The sequence below is a fragment of the Amblyomma mixtum genome, chromosome 8, assembly GCF_055824585.1.
Source record: "Amblyomma mixtum isolate Tamu chromosome 8, ASM5582458v1, whole genome shotgun sequence".
Lineage (NCBI taxonomy): Eukaryota > Metazoa > Arthropoda > Arachnida > Ixodida > Ixodidae > Amblyomma > Amblyomma mixtum.
The window spans coordinates 133489345-133511007 of record NC_143019.1 but is presented as its reverse complement, the minus strand read 5'-3'; the positions used below and the strand labels follow the sequence as shown (position 1 = coordinate 133511007).

General features: G+C 45.1%; 2 protein-coding genes across 2 annotated transcripts; one reads left to right on the top strand and one right to left on the bottom strand.

Moving 5' to 3' along the window:
* Positions 1-469: 469 nt before the first annotated feature.
* On the bottom strand, positions 470-12561 carry LOC149334521 (pseudouridylate synthase RPUSD1-like). Its single transcript, XM_089555155.1, has 3 exons — positions 12002-12561; positions 11153-11404; positions 470-1355 (listed from the first exon to the last, which is right to left on the bottom strand). Exons 1-3 carry the CDS (start codon positions 12293-12295, stop codon positions 990-992), a joined length of 912 nt encoding a protein of 303 aa, XP_089411281.1. The 5' UTR covers positions 12296-12561; the 3' UTR covers positions 470-989.
* Positions 12562-13832: 1271 nt separating this feature from the next.
* Positions 13833-20403, top strand: Polr2I (RNA polymerase II subunit RpII15). Its single transcript, XM_089555154.1, has 5 exons — positions 13833-14047; positions 14112-14166; positions 16728-16801; positions 19878-20004; positions 20214-20403. The coding sequence occupies exons 1-5, from the start codon at positions 13977-13979 to the stop codon at positions 20274-20276; spliced, it is 390 nt and encodes a 129-aa protein (XP_089411280.1). The 5' UTR covers positions 13833-13976; the 3' UTR covers positions 20277-20403.
* The last annotated feature ends 1260 nt before the right edge of the window (positions 20404-21663 follow it).

Genomic DNA, 21663 nt, shown 5'->3' with positions numbered 1-21663 from the left:
GCATTAATGGACTAATGCCCATATATGCGTTATCCTCTACGTTCACAGATATCTGGGAGTCCTGGGGCGGCTGAAATTACAGAAGAGAAGCAATGACATGCAGCAGTAGACACTGAAGCGAATGCTATTACATTTCCTCCGCTTCAGTACAACTGATCACCCCTAAGCAAGGCCAAATGTGGTAATGCACCCAAGTCACATTTAGTTTAACAAGGTAAACTGGGGGCCAGTTTTTATTCCTCCAGCCCACGTGCTCCACCTAAACACATGTACATCTGCTTAGTGTTTGCAGAGGCGTAAGGGTGAAAACGCTCTACACAAATGCGGGGGAACCTTCCCATAAAAGCTTGCGCCGTAAAAAAGAATGTATGCTAAAGTAACATCTGCCACTTGTGCCTGCATCGTGCAGTCGTTGTGGCTGCATGTTTTCTGCATGTTTCAGGATGTTCAGCCAACAGCATCAACAAACTCAGCAAAAAGCACTCCTGTATTAAAGCCAACACTTTTACAAGTTCATTTCTTGCCATAAAACATAAACTCCAGTATGAGTCACTTCTTTTAGCAGTTCTGAAATGGCTTCCACAAATGCCCTTGCACACTTGAAATCTGCAGGGTTATAGCCAGCAGTTGTCCCATGTCCTTCTTTGCTTTGCATTCCCATCTGTTTCCGGCTGGCTTACTTGTAAAGTTCACACAGTTGTCAACAAGTGGGTCCACTCATTTGTCTCACTCACATTCAGTCCACCAGTAATCGCTGTGTTCACTTCACTAAACTGCAGTCAACTATTGGACTAGCATTCAGGCTGACAAACTTCCCTGATGGGGCACTCCGACTCAGAGGTCTTCCATGGTTCGAAAGATTCAGAGTCCCTGAAAAGCTCGAAGATTCACACACTTGTCGACAAGTGGGTCCACTCATTTGTCTCACTCACATTCAGTCCACCAGTAATCGCTGTGTTCACTTCACTAAACTGCAGTCAACTATTGGACTAGCATTCAGGCTGACAAACTTCCCTGATGGGGCACTCCGACTCAGAGGTCTTCCACGGCACGAAAGATTCAGAGTCCCTGAAAAGCTCGAAGACGTCATCCACAGTGGCAGCACTGCAGCCAGCGCCCTCTTCGGGCACACTGTGCCAGGCGTGGTGGCCGCCGAAGGGGTGCTCGGTGCCCGTCCTGACGTCCACCACCGCCACCTGGGTGGGCAGGCAGAGCCGCCAGGCATGCAGGTACATGCGGCTGTGCTCGGCAGCCTCGGTGCCACCGTAGGTGGTGTCGCCCACCACGGGGTGGCCCAGTACCGCACAGTGCACGCGCAGCTGGTGACGCCGACCAGTCACCGGCTGCAGTGCAACCTGCGACAAGAGGAGAAAATATCTGAGACTCTCTTTCTTTTATAATGTTCTTAAAGGTGCAGTGAAGAGGAATCTGAACTCGTCTTTTTGCCACAGGAACTCAATCTGCACGTTCCGAGCGTCCTTAGAGACCACGACTTATTGCCCTGTGGGGCCGATTTCCCTAATTAAATCGGATTAACGTCCGGCTCCCGCCTTTTTTTTTGTAATTCTCCCCATACGGTGGGCAGAGTCAACCAAGGCATGGAGTGCCTTTCAGCCAGCTCAGTGGAGGCTTTGCTTTCGCTTTATTTTGTTTTTAGGTTGCCGTGAATAGTTTCATTCGCAGATAACATAGCCGCAAAATAAGCCCGCAGAAATAAAAATACGCGTGGAATATTTGCTTTCGCGTATTACTACGTATTACTCCGCTGATGGCAGAGCGTCAAGCCTCCACGGAGCTGGCTGAAAGGCACTCCACGCGTTGGTCTACTCCGCCCACTGTACGGGGAGAATTAAAAAAAAAGGCGGGAGCCAGACGTTAATCCAATTTAATTAAGGAAATCGGCCACACAGGGCAATAAGTTCCAGCTTCTAAGAATGCTCGGAACGCGTAGATTGTGTTCCTGCGGCAGAAAGACGAGTTCAGATTCCTCTTCACTGCACCTTTAACGGAAAAACTGGTATTCGAAAAGAGAAATACATACATGAGCCAAGTTACGTTTCTGCCCGCACCGATCACCCACTAAAAGTTCGCGAGTACAATTCCCAAATTATAGCACATTCAAATATAGTTTTTTTCCCATGAACAATACACGATTGGAACAGTCTGCCTGCACAAATTGCTGCTTCCCCTCCCACATCTTTTTAGAACGCTTTGCAAAACCACCTGTTAATATGATTGTATTAAGTTAAAATGACTGTTAGTATCACTGATAATATCAGTGTAGCAATATTTCTTTCCTAGTGTATTGTGTTCTAGTTTCTTGTTGCTAAAACAGTGCCGTATTTTGAAAGTCATTTTCTCCGCATCTGTCGAGGGCATGTTTTTCTTTCTGCGACGCTCTTTTCCTTTTTGCCTTTCCTCCCATAGTCCATGGGTTTTCTCAGTATACTGCATCATTTGCCTCGATTACTGTGTTTCATCTGTTGCTTTTATGATGTTTCCCCCCTACAACAATGCCCCAGTGGGGGCGCTGTAGGCATTTTGTGTAAATAACTAAATAAAAAGAGGGCACTGCGCATAAATGCAAGCTGTGAAACTTGCCCACACACCCAAAACATCAATCCTGTCATTCCATGGGAGAATTGTAACAAAAAGGTTGGTTTGGTTTGGTTTATGGGGTTTAACTTCAAGCAATGTCTGATTCCTGTAGCACGTGTGATGTGATCATCTCTGACGATGAGCCATTTGTGGAATGTTCCAAATGCGAGAGCAACTATCACTTTGGAAAATGTGCTGGTCTTAGTGAAAAGACCTTCAAATCGAAGTATGAGGCCACAAAGAAAGCGTGGCAGTGCCCATCATGCAGAAGTGCAGGAAGTAGCAACACATGTAGTAAAGAAAGTAGTGGCTCTGAAACAGATATCAAACTTGCGCTTTTCTCAATTAACCAAAAGTTAGAACGGCTGATGCCCCTGGCAGAAAAAATTGAAAGCATGGAGGAGTCCCTTAGCTTCATATCTTCGAAGTTTGATGAATTTGAGCAAAAGGTCGGCCATCAAGAGGCTGATATCATGGACCTGAAAAAGAGGATATCGGAACTTGAGAAAAAGGATGACTTAAATCAGGCAGCACAAGCTCAGTTTGAAAAGGAGATACACGATCTCGAATTCCGAAGCAGGCAGCTGAACTTGGAACTGCATGGCATACAATAAGTGCAGGATGAGGATCTAACAGTCATATTGAATGACGTGGCTGATAAACTTCGAGTGCCTCGCTTGATGGAATCGGAGATAGCAACTGTTCATCGACTTCCCGCTAAACGTGATAAGACGCCAGGCATCATTGTGCGTTTTGCCAAGCAAGCTACAAGAGAAAACTGGTTGAAGAACAAGAAGAACCTAAAAGATAGCGACCCACCCATTTTCATGCAAGAAAATTTAACACGCCGAAATAGAGAACTGCTTCAGGCAACTAAAGTCTGTGCCAAAGAAAAAGGCTATAACTTCACTTGGTATGTCAATGGAAAGGTTTTCGTTAGGCGAAGTGAGGGAATGAGTGCCATTCATGTGAAGGGAAAGAGCGATTTGGATCGGCTATAGCACTCAGCATGGTATCTTTCGAGTTTCTTCTTGAAACATAATCGACATGCAGCAGATGTATTATCTGCTGAGTGACTTGAACCGCACTGCTTCGTGTGTTGCGCTGACAACTCTTAACGCTATTCACCTGAACGCACACTCTGTAAAAAACAAGATATTGTGTTTAGAGGAGTTTTTTGGCGAATTTTCATTTGCTTTTTCTTTGATCATGCTCAGTGAGACTTGGAGCACAGATGATTCCGACATTTTCAGGATGACCAATTACAAAACTTATTACTTGAACCGCTCCGGCCTCCGGGGGGGGGTGGAGTGGCTTTACTGGTGTCAGATGACATTGAATGCGACAAGTTGGACTCGTACAGTCTTATTACTGAAGATTTTGAAGTGCTATCAGCCTGTACTGGCAGGTTCGTGTTTTCGGTTTGCTATCGTCCACCGAAGGAAAATATGGTTAGGTTTTTGGAATTTTACGACTGTTTTCTTTCGTTTATAACAGATAACAAATACACTCTAATAGCTGGAGGTGATTTTAATATCGATATGTTGAAGGATAACTCCTCTACTAGAGACTTTAACGCAGTCTTGGCCTCGAACGGATTTATTAATCTTATTAACGATCCAACAAGGGTAACACATGAAAGTGAGTCACTTCTTGATCTGCTGATTACGAACACTTCCCAACCGATAGTTGAGTCGGGCGTAATATCATGTGCGATCAGTGACCACCTTCCAGTGTTTGCATGCATAAATAAGACTAGACTGGTAAAGTACCGACAGGAGAAAGCAAAGTACCAAAGTATAACCAATGCTACCCTCAATTCATTTCACAGCTCACTGGAACAAGTTGAGTGGGATAGTATTGACGTTAGCAGTAACGCAAATGAGGCTTACAATGAGTTCCTCCGAGTATTTAAACAGCTCTACCATTCCTCTTTCCCGCTAAAAGTGCGTGCAATAAAGCGTAAAACTCGCAAACCTTGGATATCTTCTGAGTTGCGCCAAGAAATTAAAACGAAAGACAAACTGTACAAAATCTTTTTGAACACACGTTCAACAGATGACCTAAGCATTTTTAAGAAATACAGAAATAGATTAACAAAAAAGCTACGTATCGCTCGTGCGGAATACTTTGCGACATTTCTTGAAATTAAAAATGGTCGCCACGATCTGTTGTGGTCAAGGTTGAATTTCTTACTGAGGCGTGAGCAACCACAGGCTGCCCCGCGGGCTTTAAAGCTTGATAATAAAGATGTATCCGGCAGAGAGTTGGCAGATGCCTTCAACAACTTTTTTACCACCCTTGCCCATAACACCCCGTCAAGTGATTTCAACACCTATTTTAACTCTTACAATAGGGACACAATATTTCTGAACCCAGTTACGACAGAGGAGGTTATATCAGTCGTACAAAGCCTAAATAACAGCCATAGCTGTGACATTGACGGCATTCAAGTGAGGCCTGTCAAGCATGTCATAAGAGTTATTGCCCCTGTTCTTGCAGATATATTTAACTTATGCTTTACTACGGGCACATTTCCTAAAAAAATGCAAATAGCCAAAGTAACGGTTTTGTATAAGAAAGGAGACCGCAATGATTTAGGAAATTATAGACCAGTATCGATACTCCCAATCTTCTCGAAAGCTTTTGAAAAAGTTCTGTATACACGGTTGTCTGATTTTATTGATAAACATGACCTTTTGTCACCTAATCAATTTGGGTTTTGTAAAAATAAATCTGCCGAGTTAGCACTACTGGAACAAAAGGAATATATACTAACACAGTTTGAAAATAAGGCCTTTGTTATCGGTGTCTTCGTGGACTTCTCGAAGGCATTCGATTTAGTAAACCACAGTGTACTCCTGAAAAACTTGGAGCGTTGTGGTATTCGTGGACTGGCTCAAATGATACTGAAATCATATCTTTCGCATAGAAAACAGGCTGTAAGCATAGGCAATGTGACATCTAACTAAAACTTGTTACTTCTGGCGTTCCCCAGGGTAGTATATTGGGACCATTACTTTTTAATATGTACCTAAATGATATCTCCAACATTAACTCCGCCGCTAAATTTATTATCTATGCTGACGACACTAGCATCTTTTTTACTGGAAATGATCTTGATCTCCTTGTTCGGGAATGCAATGACACCTTGAGTGAATTACAAAAGTGGTCCGAATCCAGATACATGCGTATAAATGAGAAGAAAACAAAAGCTGTCATATTTCGTCCTAAAAACAAAGTACTTCCCTCCCCCATCGAGATTAAACTGAACTCGCGACGTATAGACATAGTTGAACAATTTAAATGCCTTGGAGTAGTTTTTTCTTCCAGCATGTCTTGGGAACACCACACGGACCATATTGTCACGAAACTGGCTCAAATAATTGGAGTCATAAGTCGGCTCAGATACGTCATTCCAAGAACAGTAAAGTTACTCCTCTACAATTCACTTTTCTACTCCTATTTAAACTGCTGCCATCTAGTGTGGGGCACAGCTACGGTTAGCTGTCTTCAGCGTATCTACATTTTTCAGAAAAAGTTTCTTCGTCATGTTTACAATGTCCCCTGGGACTCGCCAAGCAAAGATCTCTTTCTACAAAGTGGTGTGCTAAAAATACACAACTTGTATAAATATCGCTTGAGTGTCCGGTTTAAACTCGAAACACGTAGAAATGTAAACCACATACGTAAACTTGCTGAACTACATACCCGAGATGCAAGCTACACAACAAGGTATGCGGAGACATGGACAGTCCCGACCCCACGGTTAAACTCGGGTAGAGAACGCCTGCAGTTCACTCTTCCGTCCCTGCTAAACGCGTATATATATAATAATTTTGACCTTTTCAGTTCGTCAAACAGGTCTTTGCGTGCTTTGTATGCTAGCATGTAGAATTTTTGTTTTGTGTGGTTTTTTTTTCTTTCTCTTTTTTTTTCTTTGCTGCCATTACCTGAGTCTACCCAATGTGAATATTGTGTCAGTGTTGTATAATGTTCTTTCGTTTTCTCTTGTACCTGCTCATTATTGTATACTTGTTATCACGCTTTGCAACTGCCTTTTGTGTTAAAAGCCTTGCTGTCAAGCTGCTGCCAAGCGAAAGGGGGCTGCGGCTTAGTCAAGCTGTCTCTCAGCTTTTTCTGCGCCTCCGCTGTCTGTATCTTTACAAGGCAGAAATAAATAAAGAATTTGAATTTGAAAGCGACTAAGCCTATGAGAGACGCAGTAACAAAAAGGAGTGCAAGGCTTAAACAAAGCTTTCCTAAAACACAATTCTCAGATGAAAATAATTTTCATTTCGAGCTGGATTATGGAACTGGAAATGGTGCCGTTCCAGCTGGAGAGACGGAACATCCTGCTTCCAGATGGCAAAATGCAATTTACTGCTGGATTATGAAACTGGAAATCGTGTCCAGCTGAGCTGGAGCATGTATTTTGCTTCCAGCTGCAAAATTTCCACTTTGAGCTAGCTCCAGCTGGAATCTGTTCCAGCTGAAAATGGAGCTGGAAACACGTTTTTCAAGTTGGAGTTAAAGGGATACTGAAGCAAAATCTGAAAATTGAACAAAAAGGCTGAATATAGATTCTCGGAATGTGATTACACCGAAATCTAGTCGTCACTGCGCATATTTTTCAGCGGATGGTTTTATTTTCGATGTTTCATGAGCGCGCGCCAAGCCCTCCCGCTCGGCTCGAGGTGGCAAGCGTGACGTCATGGCACCCTCCCACGGCGACAAATATGGCGGCGCCCTTCGATGCATGAAACGTCGCTTCGGACTGGTTGCGTCGTTGTTACTGGCTTCTTCAGCGCGTTCACTGGCCATAAATGGGCCACCAGTCTTTAGCTTCATCTCCTGTTGCACATAAGAAAACTTACGAGTAATAAATTTGCTTTATTTTTTATTTAGAGTGACGATTCTGCACCCTTTAGGCTAAGAGGGGTGTCAGTTTGTTGACAACAATGCTTCCCCTCCTAGCCACCAGATGGCACCACTAGTCTGAACATCGTCGCGCTTCTGTTTTAAAAGCGAGAATGCTAGAAATGGCACAAGGTCCGGAAAAAGTACCTGCATTTAGCGGACGTAAGCGTGCATACGGTTATGGTATGTAGACAGCATCGATTAACATTTTGACATATCTGTGTACGCCGTGAGCAGACGACAGACATCGAAAAGCCGCGAGTAGCGATGGCAATCGTGCTTCTGCGGGAACGGTGGGCGCGCGGGTATTATGACGTCTAGTCGCAGCTTCCACAGGCGGCCACCAGGTGCAACGATACGGCAATAAATCGCGAAAAAAAGCGTGTTATCCGCCTTTTTCGCTAAAATGCTTGTCATATTTATCAATTTTAGCAGTCAAGCTCTTGTTTACATGCAAAAGAGCAGCTCCAAAAATTTGGTTCAGTATCCCTTTAATGTGTGCATTTTGATGCAAGAAGAGAACACAAAAAAAAATAAAATGGATCATCTTGTGAGCTAATTCACAGTGCCTTTGAATAGCCAGTATTGACAGAGAAAAAAGCAGCAGGCTGGCATAACCCTGTAACCCTTATGCTAAAGCTGCACCCATCATGGGTTGCGAGGAACTTTAGCGGCTAAAGTGGTGAAAGGCGAAAGCCTGAGTGCTGCATTCTGCTATGCGAATGTTCACTTCACATTGTGTTGGTGCATTAATTAACGGCAAATTAATGACACTTAATCTTCGCCTTTAGGAGTGGAACGCGACAGCGTGTTGTGGCGCTGCCAGGGAGTCCAGGGAACACCATTGGCACACCATTGGCACGCAAAGCTTTTTGAGGAAAGGAAATGGCGCTGTAATTCTCTGTCATCTCAGTGGACACCTGAACTGCACCATACAGGAAGGGAGGAAGTGGAGTGAAAGAAGAAAGAGAAAGAGGGGCCAAAATTGTATTTGAGGAAAGGGCATTGCGCAGTAACTGTCTCACATATTTCGGTGGACACCCGTCAAAATTCCCACACAGTGATGTCAGGACCATTTACGTGGACAAATTTGCTAACACCTCTCGGTCACGACAGTATGAGCCATTAAAGGCTTTCGCCTTAATAGTAACTGTATCGCAAAAGGCAGCTCCTACCCATCCACCTCAGTTCTCTTTTGCTTAGCCTCCCGGAGACAAACCAGGCTCATCAATCAATTTAGGTTTGTTCTCTTTAACACCAGGGCACAAGATTTCAATGGGCCTGGTGCTTGACTTTTTTTGGAGTGAAATGCTTAGGAAAATGGTCTAGGACCAAACCATTGTGTTGATTTGTCAGTGATTCATTGCCCTGTCAAACAACTTAAATCCACCTTGTGTAGTAAAGCTTGCTTGTGGCTCTTTTTCTTTTAGTTTACTTAAGGCATCTTCATGGATTATTGCATTTTCATTGGCCATTGCAATGATGAGCTGGAATCTTATGAAAGCAAATAGCCTACGCGTATTTCCATTTCCATGCGCTTAATTTGGGTCTATGCTGTCCGTCACTGGACTATTTATTCACGGAAACCTAAAAAACAAAATAAAAGTGAAAATGAATTTGAACGGAATATTCTTTAGTGCACCTTTACGTAGCCTAAGGAGCTGGTTTGATTTTATAATGCTCTAGCTATACAGGTTTTACTTTTCATTCTGTGTTTATACACAGTGATAAAAAAAATGTGCCAGCACAAAAGTGAAGGAGCACTTCTGATGACAGGGTGTACAGAGAAGCGTATTTCACTTGAGGCCATTTTCTGCATGGCAACAAGCAGCACCGTTTTGTTTTCTTTCAGTAGCTGTACTTTTAATCATTTGCACATACAGCAATGGTGCAGAGGGCAACACCAGGTATGAGTTTTAGAGCTTGTGGTAAAGATGAAAACAAGATGGGCATGTCACATGCAAATTTTCAGCAGCTGTGTTGTGTTTGTAGCTCTGCTCTGCAATTCCTTCATGTACATATATACCTACATATACATACGGGAACTTTACTGCAAGATATATACAGTGTGTCTCAGCTAACTTGGACCAAGGTTTTTAAAAAAATCTAAGCGTTCTTCAGAAGTGAAATCGCGTGGATATTGTTAGGGTTTATCTAAATTTACAGTACCTGTCTTTTGCACGTCTTAATTCAATAATTAGTCGAGATAAATAAATTAACGCGAAGTATATCTTGTTGGAAGTGCCTGGGTTGTACACTATTTGTGGAGCTCCACTACTTTCCTGTTGATGCCTGAACGTTTCAAGCTATATTTAAAAAATTAATTTATTTATCTCGAGTAATTATTCAAGTAGGACGAGCAAAAATATGGTGCTGTAACTTTAGATAAATGTTAACAACATTCATGTGATTTCAGTTCTGAAGAACGCTTAGGTTTTTTAAATATCTTGGTCCAAGTTAGCTGGGACATCCTGTATATGCAGTAAGCGTGTGTCCGCAGAAGCGTAAGTGCTTGTGACTGGGGCCACATCCGTCACAACAATGCATGGTCAATACAAAACACTGAAAGCAGAAAATTGACAAAACCAATACAGTGCATTAATAATAAAGCAAAGCAAAGGAAATCTACAGTCAATAAACGGAACACAAATTTCAACAACGACACAAATTACAAAGCAACTCAGTATTTTCTTTCATTGTAACTTTCAATCGACGCTTTCAGTCCAGATTTCACAGCCCTCATAGAATCACAACCCAACACCTTTGCAGGTAGTTTGTTAAAATAGTAAGGTATATAGAAATGTCGTGTCCTTTTCCCATAGCTGGTGTAAACCTTGAAACTTGATAACGCGCTATGTGCCTAAGCGACTCTAGTTTTTTATCTGGCTGTTTAAACTGTTCTGAAAAGTAGTTTCTACGCGCTACCGCTTGCACGTACAAGTCATGCAGAGGAAAAATGCGTGCTTTAATCATTGTGGTGTTGTGGTCAGACTTCTCGCGAGCAGTGCCATACAATAAATTAGTGGAGATTCTGCACAGAAATCTGTCAACCTTCTTGATCTTGATCGCACAAGAACCATACACTGAAACACCGTATCTAAGGATAAATTGCCCTAAACATGTACACACAGTCTGATGGAAGTCTACAGGTGTAGTGTATTTTATACGATAAAGCAGAAAACAGATATTTTTCTGGTTTTCAAAGTTTCAGTCATGTGCTATCAACGAGCTTCAGCCCCCGTTCTTTAAGAGGCAATTCATGCACTTTTACTTGCAGCACAGTCATACATTTGACAATGGAGGCAAGAAAACTGTGCTGAAGTAAATCGCCTGTGCAGAGGCAAAGAACGGCACACTCCAAAGGCTTTCGTACAGGTAGCTCATATATGAAAGGAAACAGATCATCTCATCAAGCCAATGATTACTGCCTTAGTATGAGTAAGAAGCACACCTTTTGCTTTGTTCTTGGCAGTTTTTCTTCAGTGGGAGGAATTTTAAACCTTAGTGCAGAAACAACAACAGAATATGTTCTCGTGAGCCAACTGACCATTCCTACCCATGCCAGAGCGAACGGTACAAGAATGATTACAGTGTCAAACAGTACGACACTGTCAGTCAGTGGAGAGTGACAGACCTTGGTGGCCGGTCGCCCGTGAAAGAGCCCCCATCCCAGCACGAGCAGTCGTGTCTGGGCCTCCCTGGCGTTGGTGCAGTGCTCCTCGAAGGCGGGGCACATCTTGTGCTGATGGCCCTGCCTCGAGTCTTCGCCCACGGCCAGGTTGATCTCTATGCCGCGCTGCCTTGTGCCGGAGGTCAGGGCGACGTGCCCCTCAAGCAGAGCGGCATAACACTTGCGTGCCGATCGCAGGGGGGGCCCAAACGCCTCCTGCAACACACGAGGTATGGACCGTAAAGGCTGACACAGATAGGCGACCTTCTCACTTTGGGGCATGAAATCGGGCTCTCGATTAGTTCAAACCTCCGGTTTATTTCAGCTCACACTCTAGTCTCGTAGGGAACCTGATGGGGCTTCTCTTAGTTATACCTGTGACTAATCTGCACAAATCTTCAGCTCCTCTCGAGTTTTCATTGCTGCCTTTCCCAGCAATTGGTCCCTGCCCCTACCCTCACAGAACAGACACACACTACATCCACCAGCAAAAAATGGCAGTGGTTTAGCTCTGGTTAAACCTGGAGGATTGCGGAAGCAACGAGGAGAGAGAGAGGCGATGGAGAGCGCGCGGCGGCGGCCCCGGCACGCTAGTTATGCGCCGCTACTGCGCATGCACAACTGGCGAGCGCGGCGGCGGCACCTCTGAGTCACCCGCGCAGCGACGGCACGCCAGCTGTGCGCCGTGTGACGTCACTGCTCCTCGCGCATGCGCAGTATGGCCTTTCCTCAGCAGCGCGAAATGGCTCGGCGACTCGCGTAGTGTCCAGCAAATTTACATTGTGGATGGCGAACCGCCCCGATCCGACTCACCTGCGCAGCCCGCGCCGCGAGGCGCGTCAATGCCAGGCAGAGAACCCCGCTGGTGGCGAAGTCCAGCCGGTGGCAGAAGCGGAACCCGTGTTCCACGCTGGGGTCCACGAGCTCGGGGAGCTGCCGCCGTAGGAGCGTCTCCACGGTCACCGGGTGCTCGTGCGCCCGCTGCGTGTTGATCACCAGGTCGGCCGGCTTGTCCACAACCAAGAAGTGCGCGCTGCGGTACAGCACGCGCAGGGCCCGCTCGCCGTCGGCGACACAGGAGTCCGCATCACCGCCAGCGACGACCATGGTACTAGGCTCGCTGCAACCGCGCTTGAGTCGATCCGCTCTCGGACCGAGCGCGCGCTCCGAAACTGTGCCCAACTCTTCAACGAGCCACTTCAGGACCTAAAAATTTCCTTTTCTCCGCCTCGAGGCCAGCCCACTAACCTTAAACTTCGCTCTAAGCGAATTGGCTTCACTTAACGAGATCTGTCATTGAATTTCAACCGCGGTTTAGATCTTGAATACAACGTTGTTGATTACAGCAGACGCGCGGCAGCACGGCAGGTTGGTTGTAGCCACTGATCTCCACTAGGTGGCTGGATGCCGCATTCCCGCTTTCCGAGACGAGCGCGAGTGAAGCCACCGGAAGTTGGACCGCTTGTCCCGGAAGTCGGGTGTCTGCTGTGTATTTCAATGGAAAAAGTCGTGTCTTTCGCCCGTTCGTTCTCAGTTTTTTGCGTTGTTTTCGTGTGATGTCTGCTGTTTTATGAAAGGAACAAGCAAGCTGAACGCGAGAAATGTGAGCATTGTGTGCAGAACCCTGTAATTTCTGCGAAAGCGAAGAAAACAGGCATACAGGTCTCACCCTGCCTCGGCAAAGGGGTACGTGCATTAAACACTATGTTCTTGCCTGGTTCTTGTATTCCGAGCGTAAAGGAGAAATAGTGGAATGACGATGACCTTAAAACCGAATTTTCGTGCAGTAAAGAAAAGGCACAGCGCGAGAGGAACGACTGACAAGAAAGGCGAATGGTGCAGTGCGCGTGAGAAGCGCTGTTAGAAGTCAACTGCACCAAGCACCACGAATTAAAGACCATTCAGGCTTAACTTGCAACAACACGAAACAGTACATGACACGCTCCGTCGAAAAAGCAGTACCATACCTTTTGGAGGCGCTAATATGAACCAACCGAACACCGTCGACACCTCACAAGATAGTAACCTAGCCCTCGCTCCGCTTCGGTCTAAATATAATTCGGTAAAATGGTCGCTGCAAAGTAAGCTGCCTGGGGAATGTTTCAACCTATTCTTTCTTATATTTATCCCCCATTGATAGCATAACTTGGGCTTGAGCGTGGGAACAAGCATCGCAGTAAAGAGCAGAGTTGGCGAAGCTAGGCAAACGAGACGACACCGAGCCGAGTAGACGAGGCTCCATACTTGCTGTGTGTAGCAACGTCCTGTCGTCTGCTAGTGTCGCCCCATTGAAATGCAATGGGCCCTTATTTTTGAAACGTCCTTCCCGAAGACTTCGCTGGTCTCCTCGCTCGGTTGGCGGCGCAAATGGTGGGCATTGTCATGGAAAAAGACGAGAAGGGCGAAAAAACGAAATGCTAAGTGGGAAAACAAAACTGGAACTGAAAAACCGTGCTGAGGTCCGATTTCATGCACTGCCAAAGGCTGACTTCCGGGACAAGGCCGCTTACTTCCGGTGGCTTCACTTTCGGGCGTCCGATGCGGCATCCAGCTCCCCTAGTGGAGATCAGTGGTTGTAGCCAAGCCAGGCCGAGCCACAAGTCGTAGCCGAGTCCAGTTTGTAGCCACGTCTAGCCCGGCCGTAAGCCGTAAGTAGAAGAGTTGGTTGTGTTGTTGCGTCGCGGTTGTGTTGGTTGTGCGGTTGTGGTTCTGCGTGTCTGACAGGGCCAGGCGCTGACGCGCTGAGACATCGGGTAGCAGTTCGTCGTGCACTCCGTCCTAAAGAACTATGGGCATCAGTTTCGACGGCCAGGGTGTCGAGGGGCCCGGGTTTGTGGGCATCAAGTTCTGTCAAGAGTGGTAAGTAGTGTGTCGTGCTACTCGTCGGTGGAAAGTTGTTCACGCTGGCGTTCTTTGGTCGCAGCAACAACATGCTCTATCCCAAGGAAGACAAGGAGAACCGCGTCCTACTCTACGCTGTGAGTACGAGATTGGAGCCTTGCTCACTCCCTGGTCTATGTTCGCTGATATGAAGTCGCGTTGCTTAACCTCGAATTTTCATGTACTGCCTGCCTATGTAACAGTTGAGTAGAACAGTATGCCTTCGTCTCGACAGTTGTTTCATGAAAGGCTGTAGGTCTCCTTTATTGGAAGTGTCGCAAGAAGCATCGGCAGAACACATCTACGCCACGGAAGAGTTCTAACCGCCGCGTGCGACGAGAATTCTTAGAGCCGGCTTGTGTCTGATGGTCGTGCCAAAAATGATGACGAGAAATAAATATTAACGCGGCGACTGTGAAGCGAGCATTAGTGCACGTAGTCGTTAACATCCAGCAGGCGTTTCTTTAACGTCGGTTTGAGTTGCGCACTGTTGATGAACCTGGCATTTGAACCCACACACGTCCACATTCCGAATGCCACTGCCCTCCGTGACAGCACTTCGCGCTGTCTTGGCTCTTGATCGTTGGCAGCCCTTTTCACAGTATTAATACAGCATGTAATGATGTGTGCTGAGATAGTGTGCCAGTTGGAACACAAACACTTTTTCACTTACATCGTTCATATGGCACTTAGTTATTGAGCAAAATCCGGTACTCTCTCATTCTTGAAGCCCCAGTGAGTTTTACCAGGGTAAGCATAGTTGCTCTTTAAAAAGCTTCCTTTCAAAAACGTTTTCCTGAAATGCATCATACAAACGGTAATGGGATTATTAAAGCTGATACAGCATCAGTTTCCTTAGGTATGAAGGAAGCTGAAAAGAATGCAAACTACTCTGCACTAGTGTTGAGTGTGTACCACCGTGCTGAGGTCTAACCAGAATTGGCCCATTAATGCCACCATACATCCTTATTGGCCTCAAGGTTAGCTTGAGTGAATAGCTCCTGCACGTTTTCACCGTGAACAGCCCACATTTCGAGTTTTCTATTTGCATGACAAGCAGCTCGTCTGCTTAATGAGCAGGAACGAATTGCACAATATTTTAATCTTTACATGTTTCTAGACTACAGTGATGCGCTCGTGTTTCATGGTGGTGTTGTTGCTTTAGCGTAGTCACTTATGTTTTACCCTGATGCTGCTGGTAGCGATGTAATGACCTGCACTAATAATAATAATAATAATAATAACACCTTATTGCGCCAGATATTTAAAAAAATGTACAGAAATCCGGCCTGCCAAAGCCTCATAGGGCTTGAGTGGCAGAGCCCGACAGGCAGCGGAACCGCGCAGACATACACACAGGCAAAAAAAAAACATATTCAAATAACGGACATCAAATTAGTATGATGGTGAGAACAAAATAGACACAAGACTCATGTTACATGAAGGGAAAAAAAATCCCCATCAGATTAAATTGCAAGGAAGAAAAACCGAAGTGGCATGACAATACCTCAGATCAATGCAATAAATACAGCAGTAACCAATGAAATCACAAGGTTTACTTGACAGGTGGTAAAGCACATGCATGATGTCGTAAACCCTCTAATTAATTTATCGCAGCATCTTTTTTATTTTGTATTTAGTTTTTGTCCGGCGAACACTTGGAGATAACCTGTTAAAGTGAAAGGGAACGTAATAATCTCTTACACGCCTTCCATATCTTGTAGACCGTCGGGGAATACAAAAAGGTTCCTTCGGTCGAAGAGACCGTGTGGGAACATACGGAATCTTATAGTCACTAAGCCAAAAATGTTTCAGGACGATCGTTTCCATCAAAAGGCGATCAAAATCAGGTAGAGAAAATACCTTAAAGAGATCAGAATTGGAGGGAAGGCCTAAATCATAGCCGATATTTTTTTAATAAATATCGCAGGAGAGAATTAATCCTGCACTTCCAGCGAACTGCACAGTGACCATAAATCGTTATGCCATAGCACAGTATGCTATAACCAAGGGCGTTTACGATAACTTTGCGTATTGAAAGCGGCATGTAGTACCTGATGTTGTAAAGCACACAGGAGACGGTTCGGAGCTTTTTACAAACGTGGGACAAGTGATCATTCCATGAAAGAGCACTGTCAAAGTATAATCCTAGGTATTTCACTGTATTTGTATAGCTCAAGGGTACACATTGACATTGGGAACAATCAGATCCGTGCAAGAAAAGGTGATGGTTTAAATCTACCTTCTTCATCGGGCTGTGAAAGCATATAAGCTGAGTCTTAGAGCTGTTAACTTTAATTAGGTTGTTTGAGAACCAGTCCATAGAAATTATTGCTGCAGCTTGAAGAGAAGAAATTGAGTCAGAGTAGTTCGGTGACTGGGTTACAAGTACAGTATCGTCAGTGTACTGGTACAGGCACTAAAACATGCCTTTTTGTGTGGAATTTTTGGCCGGAAGCTATCCTGTTCTGTATAACGTGGCAAGTGACACAAGTTGAACTTGGAAATAACGAGGCAGTAAAAGTTAGGCTAAATATCAGATCTTGCTTCTGCTATCTTTGATTTCCAAATTACTCATCTGCCAGTAGATTGCTCGTGATGACCTCATTTGTCCTGATGGCACAATGTGATGTTGCTCGTGCCCGTGCGTCTGCTGCAGTGTCGGAACTGTGACTACCAGCAGGAGGCCGACAACAACTGCATCTATGTCAATAAGATCACCCACGAAGTCGAGTGAGTGTGCGCTTGCTTGTCTTGGTCTTTTTGCCTGCTTGTGGATTTGATTTGTTGCTTGGCATTTCGAACTTGCATTTTGTTGAGCAGGAAGTTTTGTATTTGCTAATACCCCTGTCACACGGCCAGTTTTCAATGGCCATTGAGTCCAGAGCCTTCGAGGTTCTCAATCTGTATTGAACTTGAAGGAGGTGTGTTGCTGCTACATTGCAAATATCAATGGCGATTGAAATGGTTCTCGTGTTTTACGCCAAGCTTGTGTGGCACGACATTCGCTACTTTCGATTTTCCGCAAGTAACAAAAATATTTTTATAAATTTAAACTAAATGTTGAAATATAGTTTTTTGGAGTCATAGGACATCTTTAGTTATTATTACAGGCCAGTTGCATTGTCTTTGAAAACTCAGTCTTTTGTATGATTTGCTGTCGCAGTTTTGTAACGCTCTGGCAACACTGACATTGCTGGTGTTTTCGTCTTCTGAGTTAGTATAAAATTCGTTCGCATTGAACCACACCAATAAAATTTTTAAATTTTTGTACAGACTAATATTTTACTGCTTGCACTAAGGTTTTGGAGAATAATGTTTGTTCATGCTTTTGTACTGCGAACATATCATGCACTAAAGATGTGCTGGCGCTGCTCGAATCAGTGCTAGCAGCCTTTGGGCAATGCTGAAGGCCTTCGAAATCTCAGTAGAGATCCGCACTGCTTCATTGACTCAATAGACTATTGACTTGATGGTCATTGGAACCGACCGTGTAGCAGCGCTCTGCCACCTTTGAGTTGGTAGACTATTGTCTCGAGGGCCTTCAAAATGCCTGTGTGACAGGAAATTCATTTCTCTGATGTGCTGTGATGAACAAAAAACTCACTTTATTTGTAAGTATAGTGTAGCACCACAGTCTTTTTGTATATGTGCTCATAGAATTCTTCACCAAAGCTGTCAGAAATGTGCCACATTTATTTCTCTAAGAAAGTAGGGACAGTGCATGCAGATTTTCTCTGCTACTTTTTATTGCTTTGTGGTGTCATTTAGTGCATGGTAAAGAACCCCAGGTGGTCGAAATTTCTGGAGCCCTTTACCACGGCGTCCCTCATGGCCTGAGTCGCTTTGGGACGTTAAAGCCCTCATAAACCCTCGTTGAAAAGTTGTGTAGGTGTTGCGCTTCAGGTCCATGTGCATTGCCCAAAACAGGAAGAAGACTCAGAGATGTGCCACAGGGCACGGTACTTACCTTCGCCGTAGCTACTTGTGCATGCTGAACAGTGAAAGTGCAGTACTCAGAGCTCTTCCAGAAATTAAGGACAGAGCTTTCTGGTAGGGCATAGAAACATTATAAAAGCTGCACACATTCCCAGCTTGTTCACAGTAGAAATAAGGAAGAACCATTATATTGTGTACCAAGCCAACAATTGGCTGCAGTGTACACTTTAGGCTCCCGTATTGAGTGCACTGTGATGTGCTAATTGTACGATGTATACAAGGCTTTGAACTGGCTTCTTGGCAGCCATTGCCACTGTGTGGGTGAAATGGGCAAGTGATTGCCCTGGATGCCAGCTAACTGGGTACCAGCTCACCCACCCTTTTATGCTTAACATTTCCCTCTCGTGTGGGTGTTTGAGATGAAACTTTTGAACAAGTTGTCTGTCAAGTACTAAACAGTAGCTGTGCTTGAGCTAAGCTTCAGTGACTACTAAATCAACAATAAAGTCAGTCTGTGAAAATGCACGCAACTTTGTTAGCACTGACATAGCTTCAGGTGACCAGCATATGCACTTCTTTGAGGCTTATCCACTATCCACTGGATGTGCAACTTTTTTTTCTGGTATAGAGAATGAGTTCTATTTGAAAAATGCGCCATTATATTTGCCACAGCTTTAGCAAGACTTCTTTCTGTGCAAACAGTAATGCATGAATGCACAATTTTCTTGATAGCCATGGTGAGACATTTGTTTGTTGATCCTTTTATGTGTGGTAGAGAGAGGGTGTGGTTGATGGTCCTTTGCGATCACAAAAATGAACAAGGGAGGGGAAAACCTCAGGTTGCTTGAGCCAACGTTTTGACAAGGGGACTTGTCTTCGTCTGGGCCCAGACGAAGAAAAGTCCCCTTGTCGAAACCTTGGCTCAAGCAACCTGAGGTTTTCCCCTCCCTTGTTCACTTTTATGTGTGGGTTGGAGAAGAGGAACAGTGTTAGCAAACAATGGTAACTTTTGAAGAGGATCTGATGTGGGAAGGAATCTGAGCAAGCAAGCCATCTGTGTTTTCTATTAACAAAAAACTTATAGAGTTAGTTATAACACAAGATTTCATCACCATCAGCCTGACTACGTCCACTGCAGGGCAAAGGCCTCTCCCATGTCTCTCCAATTAACCCTGTCCTTCGCCAGTTGCGACCACCGTATTTCCGCAAATTTCTTAATCTCATCCGTCCACCTAACTTTTTGCCGCCCCCGGCTACATTTGCCTTCTCTTGGAATCCACTTCGTTACCCTTGAGGACCAGCTGTTATCTTGCCTTCGCATTACATGCCCTGCCCAAGCCCATTTCTTCCTATTGATTTCAACTAGGATGTCATTAGCCCGCGTTTGTTCCCTCACCCACTCCGCCCTCTTCCGATCTCTTAACGTTACACCTATCATTTTTCTTTCCATAGCTCGCTGTGTTGTCCTTAACTTAAGCTGAACCCTCTTTGTTAGCCTCCACGTTTCTGCCCCATAGGTGGGTACCGGTAAGATACAGCTGTTGTATACATTTCTCCTGAGGGGTACTGGTAAACTGGCATTCATGATCTGAGAGAACCTGCCATATGTGCTCCACCCCATTGTTATTCTTCTAGTTATTTCCCTCGCGCAAGATTTAAGGACTGCCATTTGTGGCTATAACATGCATTGATTGTTCAAGTGAGGGAGACAAAAAAAGAAATGGATTCTTTTCATGACATTTGTTGGTTTGTGCTTTTCAACCCATTTCCTATGCTCTTTTTATTGAAACAGTGCGCACCCCTTGTTCTGCTTGACTTGCTATATTTAGTTCACGGCTGAGTTGTTGCCTGTGTGGTTGTTTCACTGCAGTGAGCTGACCCAGATTGTGTCGGATGTGGTGCATGATCCAACGCTGCCACGCACCGAGGACCACACCTGCCCCAAGTGCGGCCACCGGGAGGCGGTCTTTTTCCAGGCGCAGTCCCGAAGGGCTGAGGTGGGTCTCTGCGTGGTTACCCCATGTTGGAGGGTCCTCCTTCTTGGCTGTTCCCCCACTGATGGCATACTGCAAGGCATGCGGAGATATGTGCAGTACAGCATGTGCCTGTTGTACTCGTCCTTTGATTGTTTTTTTGACCTGGAGACGATGGCCGGGTGGCTGCTTTTCTTTGCTTTGCAATATAGTGTGCAACTCTTTTTCTGCAGGACGAGATGCGGCTGTACTATGTCTGCACAAACACCAACTGCACCCACAGGTGGACGGAGTGAAGCTTCCAAGCGACCGGATTGCTCGAAGCACTTATGCTTACAGTGACCGTGCAGTATCTCTGGATGTCTTGTATTGTGTGAAATGTGGCAAATGTGAAATAAATATGGAAATACGACTTACCAGACACATTCTGATTCGATTCACTTTTCTTACAGTGAAGCTATTAGTGGCTCACGTGTGGCCTCCGCGGCATAGACGTAATGCATCATGTGACCAGCGCAGTTCACTAGTGTTGATGGTGTTGGAGTCGCTAGTTGGGGTTGGCTGGGGTATAGGGGTCTTATGGTGCAGAAGCGTTACGACCCAGGTTGTTTTGTGGTTTATTATTATTTATTTCAACATACTGCTAGCCTCACGCAGGAGGCTGTTGTAGGGAAGGAACTAGACAATGTGTACATTCCAATTACCCTGGAGGATATGAAACAGCAGAAAAAACTTTTGAAATCAAACAAATCTTAAAAGTAACAAACAGGAAACAAGTTAAAATCGTGGCACTCGCTCCCAATCTTAAGTTTCACAAGCCATCTAAGAAGGCACCTGAAGACGTGCAGGTGACATCATTCGGCAGCAGGTTCCAAGTGGGATGGGTGGGTACTGTGCAGTACCATGGCGTATGAGGGGTGGGGGTAGTGCAACATGATGGACAACGATGTGGCAGTCTTGTAGAGCTACACTCGTACAGTTATCACTAAAATATTTGCATTAAATTGCAGCAGTCGCTGACAACAGCTGTGCTGTAATGGCACATTAGTGTCATAATCGTCCTGCGAGTTCTAATGTGTTAACAGTATAAGCGGCATTTTCCCAAAACGGCGTTGTGTGAAGCCTCCACACTCCAGAAAAGTCACCCTAAAGCTAAGGGGCTACCCAAGCGATCAATACATTGATCGCTTTCATACTGCATTTTTGAATTTGATTGCATGTGAAAACTAAATACTGCTCTTGCTAACGCGGATTAGCCGCATCACATAATCGTCTGGCAGTTTTTTTTTCAGTGCACTTTTCTGCTCACTTGTTTGGTTTTTATGCAGAGCTGGGCAGCACGAATGATACACATCAGCTGCTAGGATACAGTTTCAGCAGCTGCCCACTAGGGAAGGTATATCAGAATGTGTTATTCACTTGCTGCCACAAGGTGGTCAAATCGAGAAGTTTGATCCGAACTTGAGTGGCGAAGTGTGCCGATAATCGCAGTCAGGCATAAGCTTTGTGCTTGCGATCGCTGTTTTGAAATAGGTGCTGTTATGATAGGTGGTTAAGTAGGCCCTGGCCCTCGCCCCACATACGGCGAGGGCCACCTGGCCCTCGCGTACTCCACCTGGGCCTACATGGTTGTGGTGGCGCCCACATTCCGCTGGCCTCTCTGGAAACCAGCGCTGCGCGCCC